This window comes from Nematostella vectensis, chromosome 15 (assembly GCF_932526225.1).
Source record: "Nematostella vectensis chromosome 15, jaNemVect1.1, whole genome shotgun sequence".
NCBI lineage: Eukaryota > Metazoa > Cnidaria > Anthozoa > Actiniaria > Edwardsiidae > Nematostella > Nematostella vectensis.
Window position 1 is genome coordinate 9539666 of NC_064048.1, and position 24361 is coordinate 9564026.

Consider the following 24361-nt stretch of genomic DNA (forward strand, 5'->3'; position numbering starts at 1 on the left):
GAGATATAATAACCAAACTCAAGCCAAATTCAAACCCCTTCCCGTTCCTGAGATATAATAACCAAACTCGAGCCAAATTCAAACCCCTTCCCGTTCCTGAGATATAATAACCAAACTCGAGCCAAATTCAAACCCCTTTCCGTTCCTGAGATATAATAACCAAACTCGAGCCAAATTCAAACCCCTTCCCGTTCCTGAGATATAATAACCAAACTCAAGCCAAATTCAAACCCCTTCCCGTTCCTGAGATATAATAACCAAACTCAAGCCAAATTCAAACCCCTTCCCGTTCCTGAGATATAATAACCAAACTCAAGCCAAATTCAAACCCCTTTCCGTTCCTGAGATATAATAACCAAACTCGAGCCAAATTCAAACCCCTTTCCGTTCCTGAGATATAATAACCAAACTCAAGCCAAATTCAAACCCCTTCCCGTTCCTGAGATATAATAACCAAACTCGAGCCAAATTCAAACCCCTTCCCGTTCCTGAGATATAATAACCAAACTCGAGCCAAATTCAAACCCCTTTCCGTTCCTGAGATATAATAACCAAACTCAAGCCAAATTCAAACCCCTTTCCGTTCCTGAGATATAATAACCAAACTCAAGCCAAATTCAAACCCCTTCCCGTTCCTGAGATATAATAACCAAACTCGAGCCAAATTCAAACCCCTTCCCGTTCCTGAGATATAATAACCAAACTCGAGCCAAATTCAAACCCCTTCCCGTTCCTGAGATATAATAACCAAACTCGAGCCAAATTCAAACCCCTTTCCGTTCCTGAGATATAATAACCAAACTCAAGCCAAATTCAAACCCCTTTCCGTTCCTGAGATATAATAACCAAACTCAAGCCAAATTCAAACCCCTTCCCGTTCCTGAGATATAATAACCAAACTCGAGCCAAATTCAAACCCCTTTCCGTTCCTGAGATATAATAACCAAACTCAAGCCAAATTCAAACCCCTTCCCGTTCCTGAGATATAATAACCAAACTCGAGCCAAATTCAAACCCCTTTCCGTTCCTGACAGCTATAAGCCCCGTGATCCAAACCTTTTCCCGTTCCTGAGATATAATAATCCGTGGATCTAAACCCCTTTCCGCCCCTGGCAACTATAAGCCCCGTGATCCAAACCAAGCCAAAACCAACCAAAAAGAATTGTCACTGAAAAGTTTTACGCGTTTAAGACAAAATATTAGAAAAAAATGACATATCGGCGTACGTAGAAAAGACCTCCGTTCCGTTCACCCCCCCCAAAATCGGTTGTTATCCTCGCTCAGCCGCCATCAGTATGGTACTCAGGGGTCCCATAATCAGATAATCACCTATAATTTAAGGTAACATGTTATTGGGCAGGTCCATGAAGTGAAACCTTATTGGTCGTCTGGTTTCGATTACCAAGAACCATTTGGAAATATACAAATACTTTAGAGACATTAGTAGTTAGATTTGAGCATTTTTACGATGCCTCTTATGAATAGACACCGCCCTCAAAAAGGTAAACATGACCCTCTGCTTAATGGGGTAAACATCAGCATCTGCTGAAATGATTTTTTTTAGAAATGTTTTGAACTTGGAATACTTTTCTGAAAGTTTCTGTGATTGAAAAAAAAAATTATTGAAAATTTACACCAAATACTAGTAGTCAACTCCAAAAGAACGTCAAGGGCAGACTGCCCCCAAATCAACGATTTTAAATCAACAGATTTAAAACTATTACAAATCAACGGTTACTATCAGATTACCATTGCTATTGTCACAAAGTAGATTACCAGTATTTGATTTGAAATATTTATTGTCAAGTGTATGTCCGTCAAACACTCCATGATGACAATGGCTTAGACAGCACGATTTAGGCATATGCGACTTACCCGCAGCACATCTACAGCTTGAGTCGTAGAGGGTAAACAAGCCTAGGATTCCGCAACGATGCTCTACTACGACAATCGTAGTGTGTGATTCAGGGCTAAGGCTAATTTCAAACGTTGTATTATCCATGAGCCGTATTCAATGCAAATAAGGGGAAATGACGATAATACAATCGACTTGATTCATTTGCATCGAATACGGCTCATGGATAATACGAAGTTTGATCTTAGACTAAGACATGTCGTAGGCAGGCGCATATGACTAAACCAGCCTTTACGAGAATATTAACGACGAGCCCACTTGACGAAACAATCTGAAGAAGTGCATTCTAGTTTTTGTGCCACTTTGAGTGTGGTCACACGTAAAAAAACGTATCAAGAAAATAACATCAATAACAAACGTTATAGAAATACGTTGAGTTTTTACTCGCAGACGTATTATTCAAACAACAACTTCCTTTTGATATGTCTTAAAATGTTTTCGGCGTCTAAAAGAGCAGTCGAAGCCGCCCCCCAAGTAAGCTTATGTCCCGCGCACACCAGGACTCCAACTCTTTTATTCTCGAAGGAACAAAAAGATGAGCAGCGAAGCGAGCGACGGAAGTTAATTCATTCATTGACAATTGATGCAAGCAATAAGCGGGATGAGAAAAAGCAATCGTTCCATCACGGAAAAGACGCTTATCTCATTCGTAACATTGTCAGACTTTTTTTGTGTCGATGTATTTATTAGATATTTATCTTAAATGATAAGCATAAGGATGAACTAGCGCCTTACATTTCCGATATTAGGCAATAATGAGTGGAGGGTTATCCACTTCTATTCTTCTGCTAACAAATACTAGGGATTAACCGTGACCTCCTTCTTCAGGTCAAAACAGTTTGAAATGTAAAAAAGTTCTAAAGATTGTATATCACCCACGGCAAAGAGATATAATTTTAATTAAAATTTATACTGTGATATGGGAATATGACAAAGGTATGTCATCTCATAAAACACCGGATAAAGTGTGTCAACATTATTAAAACGCTTGACACAAAATTAATTACAATAAGCATATTGTCAGCCGCCATCGCGTTATTCTAGCGAAGTACCAAGGGTGACAAAGCATCCATTTCCATCGACTGATTTGGGGAAGCTTTTGTGGTATTTTCGACTGAATTTGGTGAATAAAGGAAAAGATTTTATTTTCAGGTGGTAATTTCGAGAAACCTTCTGTATATACTGTATATACTGTATATACCCTGTCTCAGAGTCTTATAAATCTAGCAAGAAATTTCAGTGCAGCCATCTCTCCCAGGGTGACAGGCACGAGGAATGAAGAAGTTCGTAGAATAGCACGCAGAGCTTTACGCAGGGAACTTGTGTTAACCCCCTACCCCGCCCTTGTGGAATTTCAAGGTGGCCTGGCTGAATGTGTTAGCGCGTTAGCGAATGGCGCTCATCATAACCTGCTAGCCGGTTCTCCATTGGGTTTATTCGGAAATTACTTTTTAAATTGATAAATTAACAAAGACTATGTGTAGAGAGCCGGATGAAAAGCTAGATTTCTCGCCTTTGCTGAAACGGGTTTGATTCCTGCTCGAGACATTGCAAATATCTCCCTGTTTGTCGGCCCTGGATATGACTTGTTGGATGTGCGTGAAACCACTAGAAGCTTGTGTTCCTTAGCCCTAATAAAATGGGTATTCTTAATTATTATAAGGATTTTTTTAACGTAAAGCGCTTTTATTATAACATACTCCTTTTCACTAATAAATTTGTTTTGTATTGACAATATCTATGGAACAGTGATCTATGTGTTTACACATCTCTGTCCCAACTATGTCTCTCAACTATGACACTTTGTCACATTTTCATGTCTGCAAGTCTCACATCGGATATATCAGCACCACCCAATTGCATATACAGACCGATAAATCCTCTCTTACTACCTTCACAATGCTAATACTGCAATCAAGAAGGTTCACTTTTGTAAATATGCGATAAATTTGCTGTAAGGAAGAGCTTTTGCCGATTGCGTGCGCTGCTATAACGACATCTCGGGACATGTCCTAAAAGCAATGCAAGGGAAGTGCACCTTACGTGTCACAAAAAAGACTTAGTGTCTGAAAGTCTCGGACATTTCTCGATCGAACGCTTGACACCATGCGTGAGGCGTAGCGTCACCACGTTTAACAGGTGAGCCTCTAGCACATTTAGTTACAACTATTTAGTTACAACTTTCGCTTTAATCTTAACTTCTGTTGGTACTCCACTTAACATTTTTTCTCTTTTTTTCTTATTTTTCCATCAAATTATGCCAGTGTTAATATCTATGTGAGTATTTCATCATGTGTGTTTTTGGCATCGGTGTATTGTCATGTAGCTCATGTGTACCTGCGTGCCTCATGGCGCCATGGTCCTGATGAATGTCCTACTGAATGTCCTGCCGAGTGATATCTTTATATTTTTACATTTTTTAGGTTAGCATAGGAAAAGAGGAGCATCAGTTAGAAAACTTTTAAGGCAATAATGTAACCTTCCATAGATAAAGATTATTGTATTGTATTGTAGCTATTTAATGGGGGTTAACTACCGCATTTAGACTATCGTTCCTATCGTCTCTAATACGTTTGTGTTGGATGTGCCCACCCGGAAGATTACCCAAATGCGCATGAACGATTCTGGGGAATGTAGTGTGTGTGGAGGGGGCTTCAAATCCCGTTTTACTTGACGCTTCTTTATCCAGTCCAGCCTTCTTAGTATCTCCAAATCCTTTTCCCGTTCCTGGCAGCTATAAGCCCCCTTCTCCAAACCCCTTTCCGTTCCTGAGATATAATAACCAAACTCGAGCCAAATTCAAACCCCTTTCCGTTCCTGAGATATAATAACCAAACTCAAGCCAAATTCAAACCCCTTCCCGTTCCTGAGATATAATAACCAAACTCAAGCCAAATTCAAACCCCTTCCCGTTCCTGAGATATAATAACCAAACTCAAGCCAAATTCAAACCCCTTTCCGTTCCTGAGATATAATAACCAAACTCAAGCCAAATTCAAACCCCTTCCCGTTCCTGAGATATAATAACCAAACTCAAGCCAAATTCAAACCCCTTTCCGTTCCTGAGATATAATAACCAAACTCGAGCCAAATTCAAACCCCTTTCCGTTCCTGAGATATAATAACCAAACTCAAGCCAAATTCAAACCCCTTCCCGTTCCTGAGATATAATAACCAAACTCGAGCCAAATTCAAACCCCTTTCCGTTCCTGAGATATAATAACCAAACTCAAGCCAAATTCAAACCCCTTCCCGTTCCTGAGATATAATAACCAAACTCGAGCCAAATTCAAACCCCTTCCCGTTCCTGAGATATAATAACCAAACTCGAGCCAAATTCAAACCCCTTTCCGTTCCTGAGATATAATAACCAAACTCGAGCCAAATTCAAACCCCTTCCCGTTCCTGAGATATAATAACCAAACTCAAGCCAAATTCAAACCCCTTCCCGTTCCTGAGATATAATAACCAAACTCAAGCCAAATTCAAACCCCTTCCCGTTCCTGAGATATAATAACCAAACTCAAGCCAAATTCAAACCCCTTTCCGTTCCTGAGATATAATAACCAAACTCGAGCCAAATTCAAACCCCTTTCCGTTCCTGAGATATAATAACCAAACTCAAGCCAAATTCAAACCCCTTCCCGTTCCTGAGATATAATAACCAAACTCGAGCCAAATTCAAACCCCTTCCCGTTCCTGAGATATAATAACCAAACTCGAGCCAAATTCAAACCCCTTTCCGTTCCTGAGATATAATAACCAAACTCAAGCCAAATTCAAACCCCTTTCCGTTCCTGAGATATAATAACCAAACTCAAGCCAAATTCAAACCCCTTCCCGTTCCTGAGATATAATAACCAAACTCGAGCCAAATTCAAACCCCTTCCCGTTCCTGAGATATAATAACCAAACTCGAGCCAAATTCAAACCCCTTCCCGTTCCTGAGATATAATAACCAAACTCAAGCCAAATTCAAACCCCTTCCCGTTCCTGAGATATAATAACCAAACTCAAGCCAAATTCAAACCCCTTCCCGTTCCTGAGATATAATAACCAAACTCAAGCCAAATTCAAACCCCTTCCCGTTCCTGAGATATAATAACCAAACTCAAGCCAAATTCAAACCCCTTCCCGTTCCTGAGATATAATAACCAAACTCAAGCCAAATTCAAACCCCTTTCCGTTCCTGACAGCTATAAGCCCCGTAATTCAAACCCCTTTCCGTTCCTGAGATATAATAATCCGTGGATCTAAACCCCTTTCCGCCCCTGGCAACTATAAGCCCCGTGATCCAAACCAAGCCAAAACCAACCAAAAAGAATTGTCACTGAAAAGTTTTACGCGTTTAAGACAAAATATTAGAAAAAAATGACATATCGGCGTACGTAGAAAAGACCTCCGTTCCGTTCACCCCCCCCAAAATCGGTTGTTATCCTCGCTCAGCCGCCATCAGTATGGTACTCAGGGGTCCCATAATCAGATAATCACCTATAATTTAAGGTAACATGTTATTGGGCAGGTCCATGAAGTGAAACCTTATTGGTCGTCTGGTTTCGATTACCAAGAACCATTTGGAAATATACAAATACTTTAGAGACATTAGTAGTTAGATTTGAGCATTTTTACGATGCCTCTTATGAATAGACACCGCCCTCAAAAAGGTAAACATGACCCTCTGCTTAATGGGGTAAACATCAGCATCTGCTGAAATGATTTTTTTTAGAAATGTTTTGAACTTGGAATACTTTTCTGAAAGTTTCTGTGATTGAAAAAAAAAATTATTGAAAATTTACACCAAATACTAGTAGTCAACTCCAAAAGAACGTCAAGGGCAGACTGCCCCCAAATCAACGATTTTAAATCAACAGATTTAAAACTATTACAAATCAACGGTTACTATCAGATTACCATTGCTATTGTCACAAAGTAGATTACCAGTATTTGATTTGAAATATTTATTGTCAAGTGTATGTCCGTCAAACACTCCATGATGACAATGGCTTAGACAGCACGATTTAGGCATATGCGACTTACCCGCAGCACATCTACAGCTTGAGTCGTAGAGGGTAAACAAGCCTAGGATTCCGCAACGATGCTCTACTACGACAATCGTAGTGTGTGATTCAGGGCTAAGGCTAATTTCAAACGTTGTATTATCCATGAGCCGTATTCAATGCAAATAAGGGGAAATGACGATAATACAATCGACTTGATTCATTTGCATCGAATACGGCTCATGGATAATACGAAGTTTGATCTTAGACTAAGACATGTCGTAGGCAGGCGCATATGACTAAACCAGCCTTTACGAGAATATTAACGACGAGCCCACTTGACGAAACAATCTGAAGAAGTGCATTCTAGTTTTTGTGCCACTTTGAGTGTGGTCACACGTAAAAAAACGTATCAAGAAAATAACATCAATAACAAACGTTATAGAAATACGTTGAGTTTTTACTCGCAGACGTATTATTCAAACAACAACTTCCTTTTGATATGTCTTAAAATGTTTTCGGCGTCTAAAAGAGCAGTCGAAGCCGCCCCCCAAGTAAGCTTATGTCCCGCGCACACCAGGACTCCAACTCTTTTATTCTCGAAGGAACAAAAAGATGAGCAGCGAAGCGAGCGACGGAAGTTAATTCATTCATTGACAATTGATGCAAGCAATAAGCGGGATGAGAAAAAGCAATCGTTCCATCACGGAAAAGACGCTTATCTCATTCGTAACATTGTCAGACTTTTTTTGTGTCGATGTATTTATTAGATATTTATCTTAAATGATAAGCATAAGGATGAACTAGCGCCTTACATTTCCGATATTAGGCAATAATGAGTGGAGGGTTATCCACTTCTATTCTTCTGCTAACAAATACTAGGGATTAACCGTGACCTCCTTCTTCAGGTCAAAACAGTTTGAAATGTAAAAAAGTTCTAAAGATTGTATATCACCCACGGCAAAGAGATATAATTTTAATTAAAATTTATACTGTGATATGGGAATATGACAAAGGTATGTCATCTCATAAAACACCGGATAAAGTGTGTCAACATTATTAAAACGCTTGACACAAAATTAATTACAATAAGCATATTGTCAGCCGCCATCGCGTTATTCTAGCGAAGTACCAAGGGTGACAAAGCATCCATTTCCATCGACTGATTTGGGGAAGCTTTTGTGGTATTTTCGACTGAATTTGGTGAATAAAGGAAAAGATTTTATTTTCAGGTGGTAATTTCGAGAAACCTTCTTATGATTGGTTCCAATGTTGGTTGAAAACAAGGGTGTGGCTGGCAAGGGTTTTCAAATGGGATCTTTGGTGGCCCATAAGGGACATACAGCAAATGGAAAGATTTCCAGCAAACAAAAGTCTAATTGAACCTCTTCTGCTATATATTGCAAAGAAGCTCTACTTCTTATACATGTACTGTAGCTGAGAATCAAAGTACAAAGTGACCAAACATGCCTCCCCCTTTACCACAGCCCGTTATTGCTCAATATACAGGGTAATCAGAAATAAGCTGATTCAGTGGCAAAGATGTTAGATTGTTGGGTACCCCCCCCCCCTTCCCCCTTTATGGGTTTACTTGCATTATATATCATGTAAAAGCCCTTCTCATGGGTATTCCAAAGTCTAATTGAACCCCTCCCGCTATACCCTGCACTACTGGCACCACTTCTTATAGCTGAGATTTAAAATGCAAAATGAGCAAACACTTCCCCGCAGCCCGGTATTGGTCAGTATATATGGTAATCAGAAACAAGTTGACCCGGGAGGGGTATTGTTAACTGATGCTACGGAAAGAAGCATGTGCTGCCATGACAGAAAACACGATATCTAACCTTGTGTGTGAGAAAGTCTTGTCAGTGCTATTGGCAAAGATATAAGACTGTTAGGTATTGCTCCCCCCCCCCCCTCCCCTTTCCTTAATATCGGTTTACTTGAATTATAAATCACATAAAATCCCTTCCCATATATATACCCATATACTTAAAATTTAGAACTAGCTATGGCTGTACAGCACAGTTGTTAACTTTTAGGTAAAAGGCTCCCCAGTCTCAGCTTAAGGAACTGAAGTATTCTGAGATGTTGTGAATCCATTTAAAATGTGGAAATATAACTTGCCTGCCTACCTTTTACTGTTGTTACTGTTACCTTTGCATGTGCTCTAGCTAAGCATTGATTGTTGTTTATCCTGGCATGCATACATTTGATCAAGAATTATCACCATCTCTCATTCATTGTCCTTGAGTCATAGATATGTCTTATCTGTTGTGAAACAGCCTGTTTACAGAGTGTTTCTGATTAAGTGCTCTCACGCATTGATTGTCCTTGAGTCATAGATATGTCTCCTTTGTTTTGCAACAGCCTGTTTCCACTGAGCATGTTTCTGATCAAGTGTTCTCACGCATTGATTGTCCTTGTGTCATAGATATGTCTCCTCTGTTGTGCAACAGCCTGTTTCCAGCGAGCATGTTTCTGATCAAGTGTTCTCATGCTAAAGCTGGATGTGCGACGACTTCTTTCATTCAGACTCTGCTGCACCTGCATTAAGACCACCACATTATTATAACATTATTATATCAAATAACAGAACTCTCCTGTTACTTTAACTATGAAGAGTCTTATGAATAGGTATACAGCAGAACCCTACTATAAAACTCAAGCTATGAAGGGAGAAAAAAATCAGTTCTATTTGGTAGAGGTTAAGAGAGAAAGGTTTTTTGCTGCTTCTAGAGTTTCCTATAAATCACAAAGCATTGTTGCTTATATTATGTAATGATGGAGCTCTTTAAATAACAACCATTTTCAAAGTAAGGCTTTGATGAGCATTAGTTTAAAGCTGTCTTACGTAGGTATTACAAAGATGGTACTCTTTGTATCACTTACACAGGAAGGGGGAAGAACTACCATTATCAAACAAAATCACTCACTCATTCGTTAATCCATTCAATAAACCACCATCAAAAATCACAATGGTAAACCAATTGTAAAAATCAAAGGTTATAATCATTAAGCCAGCCATTTACCTGAGGACTACTGACCTCATCTGAAATAACACTCAGATCTACTGGTTTTAGTTTGGAGTCAACAACCAGGTAAATACAATAGCAGCAAAGGATGGCCAAGACTATGAGGATGATTATAATGATCACCTACAAATAAACAAAAACAAGAATTTAAAAAAAATCAAGAGTGCCATACCCCTTGACATAAAATGCATTTACGTTTCAAATCAATATCCTTCCTTCCTTTCCTTGGTGTTTTGAGTTACCATCATGCCTTTCCATCTCCCACACACTTTAGGCAAGCTCTATTGCCCCAGGCATATATATTGTATATGTTGTGGTTGGAAATTCATTTTGGTTGGAATTTTTACCAACCAGTTGGAAATTTTTCAACTAGTTAGAAATTTTACAACCAGTTGGAAATTCTCCAACCAGTGCAAAATCTAGAAGACCTCAGAAGTACCAGGCATTCTTTTTTGATAAGTACGTTGGGGTTAGGGTTAGGGAATGGTTGGGTAAGTCTTTGTCAAAATGAACTTCAAGTATCTTTTGGTTAGGGTTAGGGTATGGTTGGGTAAGACTTTGTTAAACACGAAGGCGCGGTATAAAAGGGTGCTTCCATTGGAAGCATCGGCTCATTTGTCAATCAACCGCCGTCAATCAAAACACAGAGGGGAGAGGTTTCAAAGCACTTCCTGATGTATAAAAATGCCAACTCTACCTTCTAGTTCGATAGAATGTGTAAAAAAGGAAACTCAGTAGAAATAAAGCTATAAAACCAACGTGAGTTATCCAAAAAAGAAGCAAACACATGATCGGAAAACAACGATTTCAAACCTCGACAAAAGGTGAGTTTTTTATGCCTAAAATTTACTTTTCATATAGCTTTAAAACTCAGAAAACAGGATTTAAATTAGTCATCATAAGCTTGTTACCTAAAGTGGCAGGGAAACTCTGTTTTGCTAGAAAATGCATCTTGACTTTGTCCATTACTGCCGAAAGAAGTAATAATGCAGGCATTCTATAGAAAAGATGTTGTTTGTAGATCAAATCTTGCTTTCCTCTCGTTTTTTTTTTTTTTTACCTTGCCTTGAGCTCGGAAAAGATTGTTTTGTGGTGTGTGAAGCTTTAATTCTATTTACATGCTACTATAAGTTGGAATTTAAGTATAAATATGTAATTAATGGTAGCGTTTTTTTATTGTTGGGATCTTTACTTAAATCATCAGAGAATGCAGTCCATTATTTGTATTCTAGTAATGTTAACTAAACAGTTTAGTAAATCTCTGTCTGAATGAATTGGGGGCCAAACTTGCATGTTGAGTCTATTATATAATTTCTAATTAATTATATGATTTCATCCTAGCTATACCCAAGAAGCAAGTCATGGTGACATCTGAATTATCAACAGGATATATTCCTCAAGAAAAGCAGATACATAGACATATACAGTATAACATTTTCCATGTGATTTTTAATCATAAACATTCCTTTATAAAGGAAACATGTTTTGTTGCTATCAAATTTATTTATGTGTTAGTGAAGTGTATAAAGCAACCAGTCATATTTTATAAACTGCATTATAGATTATACTTTTGTTGAATAAACCAAAATGCTTTCTCTTTTATCCATTCAGTTCAAGACTTTTCATTCTTACAGTAAAAGCAAGTGTAGCTACAGGGGGGATATCCATTGAATGAAAACAGTAAAAGCCATGTCTCTATTTTGTATAATTAACTTATAAAGTATAAAACATATGTTTGGATAAACCCTTTATAAAAATAAAGGATCCAGACCGTTTTTGGACAAATAGAAACAAAAGCAAATCCAATTGTTATTATTTCTACATTATTTGTAGTTATCATAAATTGCAAGATAAAAACAAAATACTATACAGGTGCATTCTGATCCAAAAAGTAGAAAGATAGACTCAATTATGGCTCCAACTCACTTATATGGATATCAGGCATTCCTTTAGTAGACCACCCTAGATAATGTAATATCAGAGTTTCACTTGCACACTCCCTGGGTACCGCTGAAATATCTTTTGAAACTGGGGTCATTTGCTGAAGCCTGATTATGGTGAACATGTATTGATCAACTATTAAATTTGGTAAAAAGATAATAAAGACAAATTGACTTTTTGTCAAAGTAGAAGTCAACTGGGGGTTCAACATCCCCTGACCTGCCCACCACACAAATTTTCTTCCTGCTCAGGTAAATGTCAAAACACTTTATGGATTTTTGATTAATTCTTGAACAGATGTACAACAGCAGATAGGCAGACTTTGCATTTTTGTTTTACACCTGTTGCAGCAACAAGAAAGTAGAAATAATGGTTTCACTAGAATAAGTTTTACTGAAGTGTCCTCTTACACTACAGCTGTAAAGTGACTTACGAATAATAAAAAATATATATATAATGTATCTTGACTTTATACCTGATGTTTGCTGCTTATGTTTAGTTCTAATGTCCTGCTTTGTTGTGTGCTATTTTTCAGTACAGAACTTACAAAAACACATATTATTTTCTGCAATGTCTTTTCTTCCTGCCTTTATTTCCTCTTCTCCCCATTTTAGGTGATTCTTTCCTGAGTACAATGCTCTTCATATTTCCTCGAATGTCTGATTTAAATATGAATCATGCTACCGGCCAAGAAAAGTGCGAAGAAATTAGACAAAATCGCTCCACGAAACATGTTTTCTAAACACACTAAGAATGGCAAAATTTTGCTCTGTTTGTACCCCCCGCATAATCCCTTAGGATAGACTGCTAAGCAATAACAGTGGTCACTGCGGGCCCAAGCTCACCAAATCCTTCCCTAGGAGAGTCGGGAAGGTATACATACCAAAAAAATGGCGTCGAAGGCGAATGGCGAATGGCGATTTGAAATCGCGCCGTAAATGTACGAATTCTAAGACAAATATGCATTTCTCGCTGCCAAGAATGGCTTGAAGTACAAATCAAACATATCTTTTCTTTCAGATGGGAAATTATTTATTTGTTGGATATCAGATCATTAGATATGGGGGCATTCTTTATTGACTGGTCTCGTAATGGTAATGGCCGCCATATTGGAATTTCTCTCCATTTGGAAAATGGGGGAGGGCTTAGGCCCTTTTATACCGCGCCTTTGTGTTTAAAATAAACTTAACGTAACAAAACTGTGTGGAAGATATTTTTATTTAATTAATTAATTTGGGCGCATCTCTCACAAGCTTCTGTAAACGTGATTTGGCGATCAAATCGTGGAGGTACTGATGACGTGCAGTGGCTCAACCAATTTGGAGCAATTGTTCCTTTGATGCGCCCATGTATAGTAACAACTGTGCAGTAATTACTCTCTTTGACAGACACAACTTTTCCAATGAGCATACGTGGGTGAAGACAAGAGGTTTTGTCAGGTCTCTTAATTTGAATGGCCACAATATCTTCCTTCTTGAACTTTTGCTTTTTCTTCCTCTTGGTTTGTTCTACCATTTTCTGGTTGTATGTTTCTTGACTTTCAATTCGCTTCTGACGTTTGGCTCCTGGCATCTCATCTTCATTGTCAGCCACATTTCTATGTTCCCTGTTGGCTTTAAAACCAAACACAGCCTCGTAAGGTGTCTCGTTGATTGCCCTGTGATGTGTGATGTTCATCGTATGGCACTTGCGATGTGCTTTCACACCATCTCTTTAGTTCTTTGTGGGCCTCACAATTGCCCTTAGATCTTCTTTAAAGGTTCGGTTACTTCTCTCTACAAGACCTTGAGTTGTAGGCGTACGAGGTGAGCAATGACTAAATTGAATTCCGATTTTCTCTGCAAATGCTTCAACAAGCCGATTCTTGAACTCTAGCCCGTTGTCCGTGTTCAATTTCTTGGGATAGCCGTATAGGGTGCAAAAAGTGGATATCACGCTAAGAACTTCTTCACCAGTCTTCGAGTAGATAGGCTGCATGTAACAAAACTTTGTGTGGTGGTCAATTATATTTGCTACCCATTTATGAACTTTTGAGCATGAACAGGGGCAATTGCCAAAATCCATCAAGTCCATTTCAATGAGGTTTAAAAACCTTTCAGACTGGAGGGGCTGCTTCACTTCTTTTACGCGGTCTGTAATGGGCTTCTGCTCTGAGTGAATCCGACACATTTGCACATAGCAGTTTACTATCGTTTGGTTGATCTCACTGTAATTGTTTTTCACCCATTTCCACGTCTTTTCTCTTCCTCGATGTGCTATTCTGGTATGAGCCAAAGTCAATGCGTCATAGATGTTGGCCTTGCAAGCAACTTCCTTCCCTTCACTTGACCATACCTTCCCGTTGGCATAGGACCATTTCTTCCATTTTATAGTATTTTCGTCGGCAGACGACAGAACTATTGGATCATCACTAATGTGCTCTTTTTTTTTTTTGCTTTAAAAATTGATTTCTGATTTTTTACTTTTGGTTTGGAGCTTCAATTCCGTAATCTTGTCTAGTAATAAAGCGTGGTCAACACACGGCACAACTTCCTCCGCCATGATGATGTTTTGTTCAATGACAAACTCCCTGTTTTTATACCTTTTCTTTGTCGAAAAAACCCAATATTTCTGAACATGAACATGAGAGTTGAACAGCATTCTTTATTCGTACAATACGCAATGGCTTTTAGTACAATGTAACTTTCCTTGTTCTAGTAATGACTTTTAGAACAATCGATATGGAGAACTAATTACTATCATATTTTCCGAGTAATGACCTTTAGCACAATCGAAATGTCTAACTAATTAAAAACATTTATATAGGTTCTTGTTGCAGCAGTACATTTCATAAACATCGGCTTCTTTAGAAGAGAAAATGTTACACAAAATCAAGTAATTACGATGCTACGAAGAGGACAAAAAATAATTATTCAAGAGAAATAAAAGAACACTATTATTGCTCTAATTATTGTGCAGTCTTACATGTCAGTCATTCAATACACGCTTTCGCACCCATCTTGAGTTACGTTCGACAAAAGTGCGAAATTTTAGACTCCTCCGAAGCCGCCAGGTCCGAGTCATGCAAATACGTACGCGTACGCAATTTTAGAATATGAAACATCTATTTAAGCCCTATACAGGTTCTGGCATGTTTTCAAATGTTGTAAATTCATTGTAATGGCAGCACAGTTAGTCTTTTGTGATATTTTTTGCTTTTTTATCCACAAGAGTTTGCACTACGCTCGTTAATACGCATGCGTGCATTTATAACAAGTGTGACGTAAGGATTGTCATGAATATTACAATAAAGCAAGATTTAATCGCTCATCTTTAGTCACAAGCCTTAGTGGTCAAGTGGTAAGGGCTACGGACTTCGAAGCGAAAGGTTGAGGGTTCGAATCACGGTAAGGTAAGAAAAAAAATGTAAATTAGACACAGGTAACTCACTTAGTAGGGTAATGAATAAATAGATAACTAAGAATGGAGGGAGAGAGAGGTAGAGGAGAGGAGAGCAGGTGTGGTGTTCTTTGTTCTTTTAATACCCCCCTAAAAATCCAAGCCCCTGTTTTATTAATGAGTCCCCAAAAACATAATCCCGTTTAGAATGACAGATAAAACACAATTTGAAAAATTTCCACTGGTTTGAAAATTTCCAGCTGGTTTTAAAATTACCAACCGGTTGAAAAATTTCCAACCACAACATATACATCTATGTATTTCAAATATGGTTGCACTGCAAAATCTATGTTTCGTAACCTTAGCCTGCTTGCAGGCGGTACTCAGTGTTATCATTGCAGAAAACCCTCTCCGTTTTGTTATCGGGTGTCATCTTGTATCTTGAGCCATACGGGGATGAGTGCAAGACAGATATAGGGCAGGGGAAAAAGGAACCGGAACCACACAGCTAAAAAACAAGATGTCTCCCAATCAGTGAATGGAGAGGGTTTTCCGTGAAGATAACACCGAGTACCGCCTGCAAGCTGGCTATCGTAACCTGCATTGGTTTGTGGGTAACATGTACATGGCTTGATTCTGAAAGCCACATAAATGCTTACAGGTACATAAACAAGAATTCCACAGTTTTTCAAACTTGGATTAGTGTTTTCACACTTTACACTTATTTACTTTTTCTATTTAATACCCATACCACACAAGCAATCTCCGGGAGGAACCTCATTTGAAATAAGTGTATAAACATTACTGCATTTTAAAACACAAACCTTGATGAGAATTGTATTTCTTGCCTCATATTTGCACTGGCATCTCAGACAGAATCTCTCTTCTCTTTTTACAATGTGTTGACAAGTACTAGATGAGAAAAAATGATTCAAAAAAGCATTTATCACCTGTGGTACTAAGTATTTCGTAAGCAGATGTGTTCATGATATACTTCTGAGTTATTGTGAGTAATGCATCTACAAAGGGAGGTCGTGGACACATGCCAACTATTTTTTTTTTTGATGTAACGTAAAAAAAATCTACCTTGACTTAAGCCAAGGTGGGTGTAACTTTAGAATATCCTTCCTGCCTAGTAGGAACATTATTTTTTTGCTTTTAACCCCACCATATTACCATATTACCATATTGTTAATATGTTTCGCAGACACTTCGCAAAAAAAGGATCGGCATATTTCGCAAGGTTTTGCGATTTAGGTGCAAAATCATTTTCAATTTCACAAAAATAGGAATTTGATTAAACATTACAGCAAAACTTTAGAAATCATATTGTGCTTGATGCTATTTTCTAACACACTTACATACATCGAAGCTGTGACACAAAAGTTAAGAATCATAAGTTCTTAATAGTCTTGGTCTTGGTCGTCATTAAAAAAAGCAAAGGAAACAAAACAGAAAGGGTATTTTGCGATATTAAAGTTCGTAGGATTTCACAGGGCTTAAATGTCTGGAAATTAAAGAGACCAATAAGGTATTTTGATTAAATTGTTTGCTATAGCTTCTCGGTTGTGGCTAATTCCCCATCAGTGTGGCTAATTCCTTTGGCTTAAAATTAGTTACAAGTAAGTTACTGTATAACCTTTTTTTAAAACTAATTACCAGTAGCTGTCGAGCTGTACTGCATTTTAGAATAATAGCTTAACACATAACTTAAGCTAATAAATCTTAGTCAAATTTTTATGCTTATTTTTGATCGCGTAGTGCAGATCAAATCTAGATAGATTCCCATAGATTGTAGATGTTTAAGTACTGTTCCTTATTTTAGTAAACTACTCTTAATAGCTGTCGAGCTATACTACATTTAAGAAAATACAAATAACTAAAGTTAAGAACTATAGCCACGGCCAATAGTAGAAAGATATACTGTACCACTGTTCTGGTTCTACAGTAGCAACAAACACGTTTTTCGTGTTGTTTTTGCCGAGCTCTTTTGGACAAGTACACTTGCATCGCACATCAGAATACGATGAACCTTGAGCAGCAAGAGTAATTGGAATAAAAAAGACGCAAAATAATATAATCACGCCTTGCATTTTTATGAGATCAACAAGATTGAGGGCAGTATTGACGATTTGGGAGATGTCACACGAAATCGAACATGGCCGCCATTACTGCCGAGTGGAACGCTGGGTACCACAGGTGTCCCATCTTCTCTTGCAACTTAGAAAAGTTTTTGTACTATGTTATTTTTAAAAACCTTTATAAACGAGGTAAGGTTTTTGGAATTGAGAGCAAAGGGGTATTAAAAAGTACGATCATAAATACTGATTTACGTTCAAATTTTTGGCATTTTTTGTGACTTTCTTTACCCTGAAACATAGGTGTGTCCATGGGACACCTTTTCGTGGTAACCCGCGCTGCCCTGAGTACTAATCCACTAATCTAGATGCAAATCATTATGCAAATGAGCAAGGCATGGCGTCCAAAGTGTGAAACCTCCCTTGTTTGTAAAGTTCACCTCAAATCCAATCTTTCTCCGCTGTCTCTCTTGCAATTATGGATAATCCGAACCTCGAAGCGCAAAATGTCATCAGCAAATGCCTCAAGTATTTCTTATTCGTATTCAATCTATTATTCTGGGTGAGTGTTCGTGTTTTCTGAGTATTCTAGCTAGTGGTATTAGATGGGCTTACAAGTGGCTTCGAAATTCCATCGATTTGTAAATTGCAGCGATGATTTGTTCGATTGCTTACAACCCTTTATCTATGTTAAATCTACTGTGATTATTAATCGAACGTTTGATCAGTAGCGTGAGCCATTAAGCATGAATTGACTTCAAGTCCATGTCGGCGTTAGTTGCTTTCCTTCTGGAATGTACTTAAAGTTATTGACAGAATAAATTCTAAAATGGTTCATTTTTGCAGCCCAAATGTCTTGTATATTATCAGCTTAATGTGTTTGTAGTTGTATTTGATCGTCATCTTTAGTTACATTGTGTTTATCTACTACACACTGAGTATACTCAAAGTTTGCACAAAAACGTTTGCAGATTGTCACTTAACACATTGACCACTCAACCGGCCTGTACCGGCTTTGGGAAGTACCCACAACCCCAAAAATTCATTAATGCAAACTAAACACAACAAGATGAAGATATTCGGGCATCAGTCTAAGGGATAAATGGTCTTGAAGATATGCACCCAACCAAGGTGTTGGCAACTACTCTTAAGCCAAATAATAGCACAGGTTCTTTGACAAATTTCAAATCGAACAAGGAAAGAAAAGCAGAATCACCCCTCTCAATAAAACGCTCAAAATACCACACAAGGGAGAGAGATCAGCAAACAAAGCTAAAGACACAAATAGATACCTTTATTCTGATCCTTCAGGTTCATTTCCATGGCCTCAAAACACAATGTCCATTCCTTGAAGGCTTGTAAAACCACGAAGATGCCTTTACGGATTGCAAAGCATTCTGGGAGATCCAGGGAAAAATTCACGAGGGGAGGGTCAGTCAACACTCCTCTCCCCAAAGTCAGATGGTTTTTTATAAGTCTTTTCACCCCGAAGCCAAACAAATCAATTCCAGGTCATACAGACCCAGAATAGCAGTGTAAACAATTTTGGAATCAATTTGGTTTCAGAAAAGACAGCATTTAGGAGAGCTCTGGTGATTCATTAGAAAATTATTTTCTCATCCAGGCAAAGCCAAACAAGAAAAAATCATCATGAATCCACCTTTGCTTGCAAATATCCATAAGCAAAGCACTCAATTATGCCCCAAAAGACTTCATGATGTCCTGAGACACTCTCCTAATATGCTCATAGCTTTATTTTTGATGAAAAATACAAGCAACCATCAACTTGTGCTGGCTTCAGCACAACGACGAGGGATTAAAAGTGGGGACCGCAAAGCACTGTTGGAAAGCTTGGATACCGCTGACTAGGTGCAGCTGTGTTTGACTTTGACGGGCTGTATAAAACTCAGAATAGGGGGAGAGGTATCTGTTTTTTGTAAATTCAGCTCCAAAATAGCTAGGAGTCAATGGGTTAAATTTATGTTTTCAGACACACACACACTAACACAAATAAATTTATCATCATATAGTTCTTGGACACTCATTGCATTTGATGCAGACAACTGCATCAAATGCACTGAGTCTCCAAGCATTGTTGTAACAGCTCCTGTCAAGTCAAACACTATTTTGATTCCCAGTGAAATATTTAAAAAAATAAATAAATATAAAATCTTGCTTACAATAGTTACTGTAGCTGTCCTAGTTTATTGTATTTTACAGTGTTTACTATCACAGTTCGCTCAACTGCTCGTTTAATTTCCAGGCAATTGGAGGTGTCATGTTTGGTGTTGGCATGTGGTCAGTGACTCAGAAAGGCTCCTACAGCAAGTTGTCCAGTCTTTCAACTGACCCAGGCTCCGTCCTAATAGCTGTTGGTCTCCTTATCATTATAATCTCTTTCTTTGGTACTGTTGGTGCACTGCGAGAACAAATTATCCTCCTTGAGATTGTAAGTTAATAAGAAGCACTTTATTAAAACATGGTTACCCAAGCAATGTTTGATAATAACGATCAATGGTCTTGCCTATTACTATTTTTCTAAAAAAAATGTAATATTTAAAAGTACCTCCAATGTTATTTTTGTCCCTTCTACTGCTACATGTCTGTTTTAATTATTTTTTCTCCTTGTGTTCTCCAATATATCACAATCTTCCATTGAATATTGTTTTTTTTTTTGGGGGGGGGGAGGTGGAGGTGGAGTTGAATCTATCCCCAGTAGATGTTAGGAATAACTGGTCCCCCAGGCAAAGTTTGTGTGAATTTCCAGTGAACATGAAAGCTGACAATGTCTTTTTGTTTCAGTACAAATGGGTGATAGTGGTGATTGTCATTCTACAAGTTCTGGGTGGTTTGTTAGCATTTGCTTTCTGGCCAAATGTAAGTTGCTATGTATGCATTCCTCTAGATATTTTATTCAGTATGTCAAGTCACACAAAGCATCCATTTCCATCTACTAAATATTGCTAGTAACCAGGATATTTTGTATCACATATTGTCAATGACATTTCAGACTTCATTCTACCTTGTTATTTTGAAGTTTCCCTGCAAATAGACCGTTTGTATTTCCAATAATAAACAATAACAAAATGGTGGCTGATCGATATTCTTAAAAACAGAAAATTAGTGTCACTTTCATCCTATTAGTGAGCCACTAATGTACTCAACCATGCATTTTTTTGGGAGACACCTCTTGCCCTAATAACACTCATCTTCTCTTTTTTAGGTGCGAAAGTCTGTGCAAAACCAAATAAGCAAAGGGATTGTCAACTACAGGGACAACCTTGATCTGCAAAACATCATAGACGGTATTCAGGAAAATGTAAGAAAACAGCAAAATATTGTGCCCAAGGTTTTTTTTTGTTTCTCAGAGGACATGTGGAAAAGGACTCGCAAAATCTCCATTAACTTTGTTAGAAAACTCCAGTAGGTATTTTGGCTCTTTTAAAAGTCTCAGATGCTGTATATGTACAAGTGTATATATAAGTATGTTTTCTTAACATTGCCATTTAAAACCAATCAAGAATCACTTGTACTCTTGAAAAACTATGTTACATTATCCTTTTGACTTCTGAGAGGATGGGAACGAGGCTCGATATAGAGAGGGGTCTGATTTGAAAATAGGGGTAGGGGGACTTGAGATGTTTTTTTTTTCAAAAAGAGATGGGGGATGTGTTTATGTTTGTGTATTTGTGTTGTAGTTTAAGTGCTGTGGGAGCTCAAGCATCAATGACTGGGATGCTAATAGATATTTCAAGTGCGGAGGACCGTCCCCTGAGGAGTGTGGGGTGCCTCATACGTGCTGCGTCAAGAAGGATGGAGAGGTACAGCATAACTTTAAAATTCAGTCGTCTAGGCATGAAAGGGAGAGGTGCTGTACAATATAGACATCTACATAGACGTTGGTGGGTGGAGGACAAAAGGTAGAAGAGAATACCCTAATGGCGTGTGGTTTTCTGTGAAAGAGGGGATATCTCATACAGTATGGTGATGTAGACGCAGGGGTTGTGGGAGGGAGAGTTCCCACATAAGATAGGCATCTAACCATGGGTAGGGTGTTGGGAAAGTGAGACTTATTTGATAAACTTTTACAATCTGAATTAAGTACAATTAGGTACAATCTGATTCTTTGCCAGTCTTATTATGTTTTTTTTTCTGGTGGATGGACTCCTTTGATCAGATTATTATATCTATCATTTCTAGAGTATCAACATTCAATGTGGCTGGAACGCAAGGAAGAAACATGTTAGTATCATCATCCTTCAAAATTTCATAAAAGCAATTTTTATGAGAATATGAGTGGTTAATCTGTATAGGCGATGGCCAGCACTATGAAAATTCCTTTTGACACCCAAAAATAACCTTTAAAATGAATAAAATTAATTAAATGTTTCGCATTGTTGTGCAATCTGTTATTGGGTCACATCCGGAAATGTTAAAATTAAATTCTTTTTGGATTGGTTTGCACCCTCAAGAATGAAAAATGGATTAAAAAAAGACCCACATTTACCTCTCCTTGTACCTTAAAGCACTTTTTCCATCAACTCAATCAACATTTCAGTTAAATTTGTGTGACTTTTTTATCAACAGCGCCTGCAGCTTGAAAAAGAAAATAAAGTCTACATTATTGGTTGTCTGGATGCCGTTATCAACTGGTTCAGGGATCACATGTATGTGGTTGCTGCCATCGCCATTGCCTTTGCTTTGCCCGAGGTGAGAATAAAATCAGGTTATGGTAGTTTGATAAGAGATAGAGGGCCAGATATTATATTTAAAAGGATATATGTTTGCTATAGGTGGTAGTTTGTCAAGTGTGTGTAGGATATGTAATGCAATCGGCTCAGTTAAGCAGTTGTTCAGTTCAAGTACATTGGGTGACAGAGTTCAAAACAACTGAGTGTATTGGAGACCGTGGCCTGTGAGCCATATTTTCGGAGGACTAACTTATCTTCAAAATTGGGATATGCCTTTTCAAATGGAAATATAAAAATATATTTCCCGCTCAGCTGATGGAAATGTATGCTTTATCATACTTTATGTTTTGCTAGGATGAAAAAAAAATGTTGCCTTAGAAAACTCTATAAAAGTATTCCCATTAGTTTCTCAAGTCTTATTGCTCTCTGTTGTTTCTCTAGTTTGCTGGGATTATCCTGACCCACATCTTTGTACAGCAAATCAAGGAACAGATTGATGAGTGCAACAAGCCACCAATGTACAAGTACAGACCAGAAACACAGCCGCTTTCTGAGTCAGCCAACTACTGACACTGACCACTTTGCTCTTTACACTACTTACCCAACAAGGTTATAGATCCCCCTCCCCAATAAGTCCTTTTCCTCCAATGTCCCAACAAGGGTAATAGACTCCCCAATAACTCCCTTTAATCCTTTTGTCCCAACAAGGGTGATAGATCCCCCCCCCCCCCCCATAGCTCCCTTTACCTTCACTGTCCCAACAGGGGTAATAGACCCCATAGCTCCCTTTAACCCTACTGTGTCAATAAGGACAGAATACACCACTCCATAGCACCCTTTATCCCACTCCAAATGTCAAGTACCAATGGAAGACAAAGTTTCCCCAAGAGTGTTAACAACTGACATAAGGCTCCCCAATTAGGGTAGGAGGCAACAGTCCATTACTCCTTTCACCCCATCCCCAATTTCATGTAACACTTTGCTTCCATCCTTCACCCTTTTGTTATTCTTTTGCTTTCTCCTCCTCAAAGCCACTACCCTTGCAGACTTTCTTAGCAAGAGTTTAGTCCAAATACTGTCAGTAGTAAACAGTAGTAAATAACATAGTTTTGTTGTAGAAGAGAAGAAAATAAGACCACATTGAACAAGTGACCTTATTCCTTCGGAGTATAGAGCACTTTGTTTAAACCTCATTTATTTTTGGCTTTGGAAAAAGTGTTAGATAGAAGCTAAAGTAAGGGCTTCTGAATAAGGACACAGAAGCAGAATATAGTGTTTTTTGTTCTAATAAGGTGTTAATTTTATTACTGGGTCCACTTGTTGCCCCGTAGTATTTAAAACTTATGTGGTTGTTTAAGTACAGTGGAACCCTTTGTCAGCCCATTCCCAGGCATCTTACTGGGTTACCTGTGCTAGGAGATGAACAGTAAGGCAATGAAGGGCCTGGGACGGGCTTACCTATAGAACAGTTCGACATATAACCAGAGTAAGAATGCCTGGGACTAGGCTGTTGTGAAGGATACCTCGTCAAAGACATTCCACACCTGTTCAGTTATCTTACTATAGAAGGCTACTCCATAAGTAAAGGGAGTTTTGGTGGCTATAATGGTGTTCATCCTTGTAGAGTTCTGCTTTGTATTATATAAGACTAAAGGTACAACATTTTGTGCTGCATGCTAGTTAGTAGAAGAGAGCTGGGATAAGCTTTCAGTAATGTTCTCATTAGGCCGGTCATTTATGCAGATGTGCTCTTCCCAGCTCTCTTAAACCATAAGACTGGGAAGCCTCAGTCAGCCACTAGTATGTCATCCTATCAAAATACCAAGTTCATCTGGTGATTAAGAAATGCTATTTTCATATTTTGGACTTAATCTACTAAACGAAGTATACAATCTAATTTTAGTTAGTTATTTCCTCACATTATTTGTCCTTTAACATGGACAAAAATAATAACAAGTGTAGCTGACTAGGCTCTTTAAGTAGTAGCCTTGTTGCATTTTTAGTCTTATTAATGGCTTAGCTGCAAAACTACTTCTAGTTCTTGGAATTCCTAGTTTTCTGGGAAAAACGATAAACGTTGTTCTCCCTAACCGACCATTGGCAAAGGTCTTAAAGCTTGTATAATATTTTACTGCATAATCGAACAAGATTGTCAAAGTCATAGACCTATGCCATATAAAAATATGTTTAACTTAATAATTGCACTATAACTAATTATTTTCTTGTGTAACAATGTAGTTATTTTCTTTGTATAAAGGTAAATAAAAGTTTTTTAGGTAACTTAGTTTGGCATTTTTTTTCCGAATACTGGGAATCCTGTGGC

The 24361-nt window shown here is 38.1% G+C and overlaps 2 protein-coding genes and 1 long non-coding RNA gene across 5 annotated transcripts; 2 read left to right on the top strand and 1 right to left on the bottom strand.

Annotated features, from left to right (window-relative positions):
- Nucleotides 1-2579: 2579 nt before the first annotated feature.
- On the bottom strand, nt 2580-17454 carry LOC116618349 (transmembrane protein 9B). Of its 3 annotated transcripts, XR_007306762.1 has the most exons (5): nt 17199-17454; nt 16094-16181; nt 9948-10073; nt 8163-9462; nt 2580-3085 (listed from the first exon to the last, which is right to left on the bottom strand). XR_007306762.1 is itself a non-coding variant. In XM_032381899.2 (4 exons), the coding sequence occupies exons 1-4, from the start codon at nt 17360-17362 to the stop codon at nt 9322-9324; spliced, it is 504 nt and encodes a 167-aa protein (XP_032237790.1). In that variant the 5' UTR covers nt 17363-17454; the 3' UTR covers nt 7657-9321. The 3 variants fall into 3 exon arrangements, 2 of the variants coding, with proteins under 2 accessions (XP_032237790.1, XP_032237789.1); XM_032381899.2 differs by lacking the exon at nt 2580-3085 and having other exon boundaries at nt 7657-9462; nt 9963-10073; XM_032381898.2 differs by lacking the exon at nt 2580-3085 and having other exon boundaries at nt 7657-9462.
- LOC116618350 lies at nt 3085-9891 on the top strand. The gene is made up of 2 exons (XR_004296156.2): nt 3085-4054; nt 9350-9891. It is a non-coding gene; the product is annotated as an uncharacterized LOC116618350 (long non-coding RNA).
- A 269-nt stretch (nt 17455-17723) lies between the features above and the next one.
- LOC5512416 (tetraspanin-33) lies at nt 17724-24318 on the top strand. Its single transcript, XM_032381897.2, has 8 exons — nt 17724-17909; nt 19611-19796; nt 20150-20224; nt 20571-20666; nt 21046-21168; nt 21548-21589; nt 21935-22057; nt 22480-24318. The coding sequence occupies exons 1-8, from the start codon at nt 17826-17828 to the stop codon at nt 22606-22608; spliced, it is 858 nt and encodes a 285-aa protein (XP_032237788.1). The 5' UTR covers nt 17724-17825; the 3' UTR covers nt 22609-24318.
- The last annotated feature ends 43 nt before the right edge of the window (nt 24319-24361 follow it).

Bases quoted from the DNA above. Each gene is read 5' to 3' on its own strand.
- LOC5512416 (XM_032381897.2), top strand. From the start codon at position 17,826: ATGGATAATCCGAACCTCGAAGCGCAAAATGTCATCAGCAAATGCCTC. The intron at 19,797-20,149 runs GTAAGTTAATAA...TTTTTGTTTCAG, and splicing joins AAATTATCCTCCTTGAGATT to TACAAATGGGTGATAGTGGT. The intron at 20,225-20,570 runs GTAAGTTGCTAT...TCTCTTTTTTAG, and splicing joins CATTTGCTTTCTGGCCAAAT to GTGCGAAAGTCTGTGCAAAA.
- LOC116618349 (XM_032381898.2), bottom strand. From the start codon at position 17,362: ATGCAAGGCGTGATTATATTATTTTGCGTCTTTTTTATTCCAATTACT. The intron at 16,182-17,198 runs GTACAGTATATC...TTTCTCATCTAG, and splicing joins ACTGTAGAACCAGAACAGTG to TACTTGTCAACACATTGTAA. The intron at 9,463-9,947 runs GTAAATGGCTGG...GTCTTAATGCAG, and splicing joins ATGAGGTCAGTAGTCCTCAG to GTGCAGCAGAGTCTGAATGA.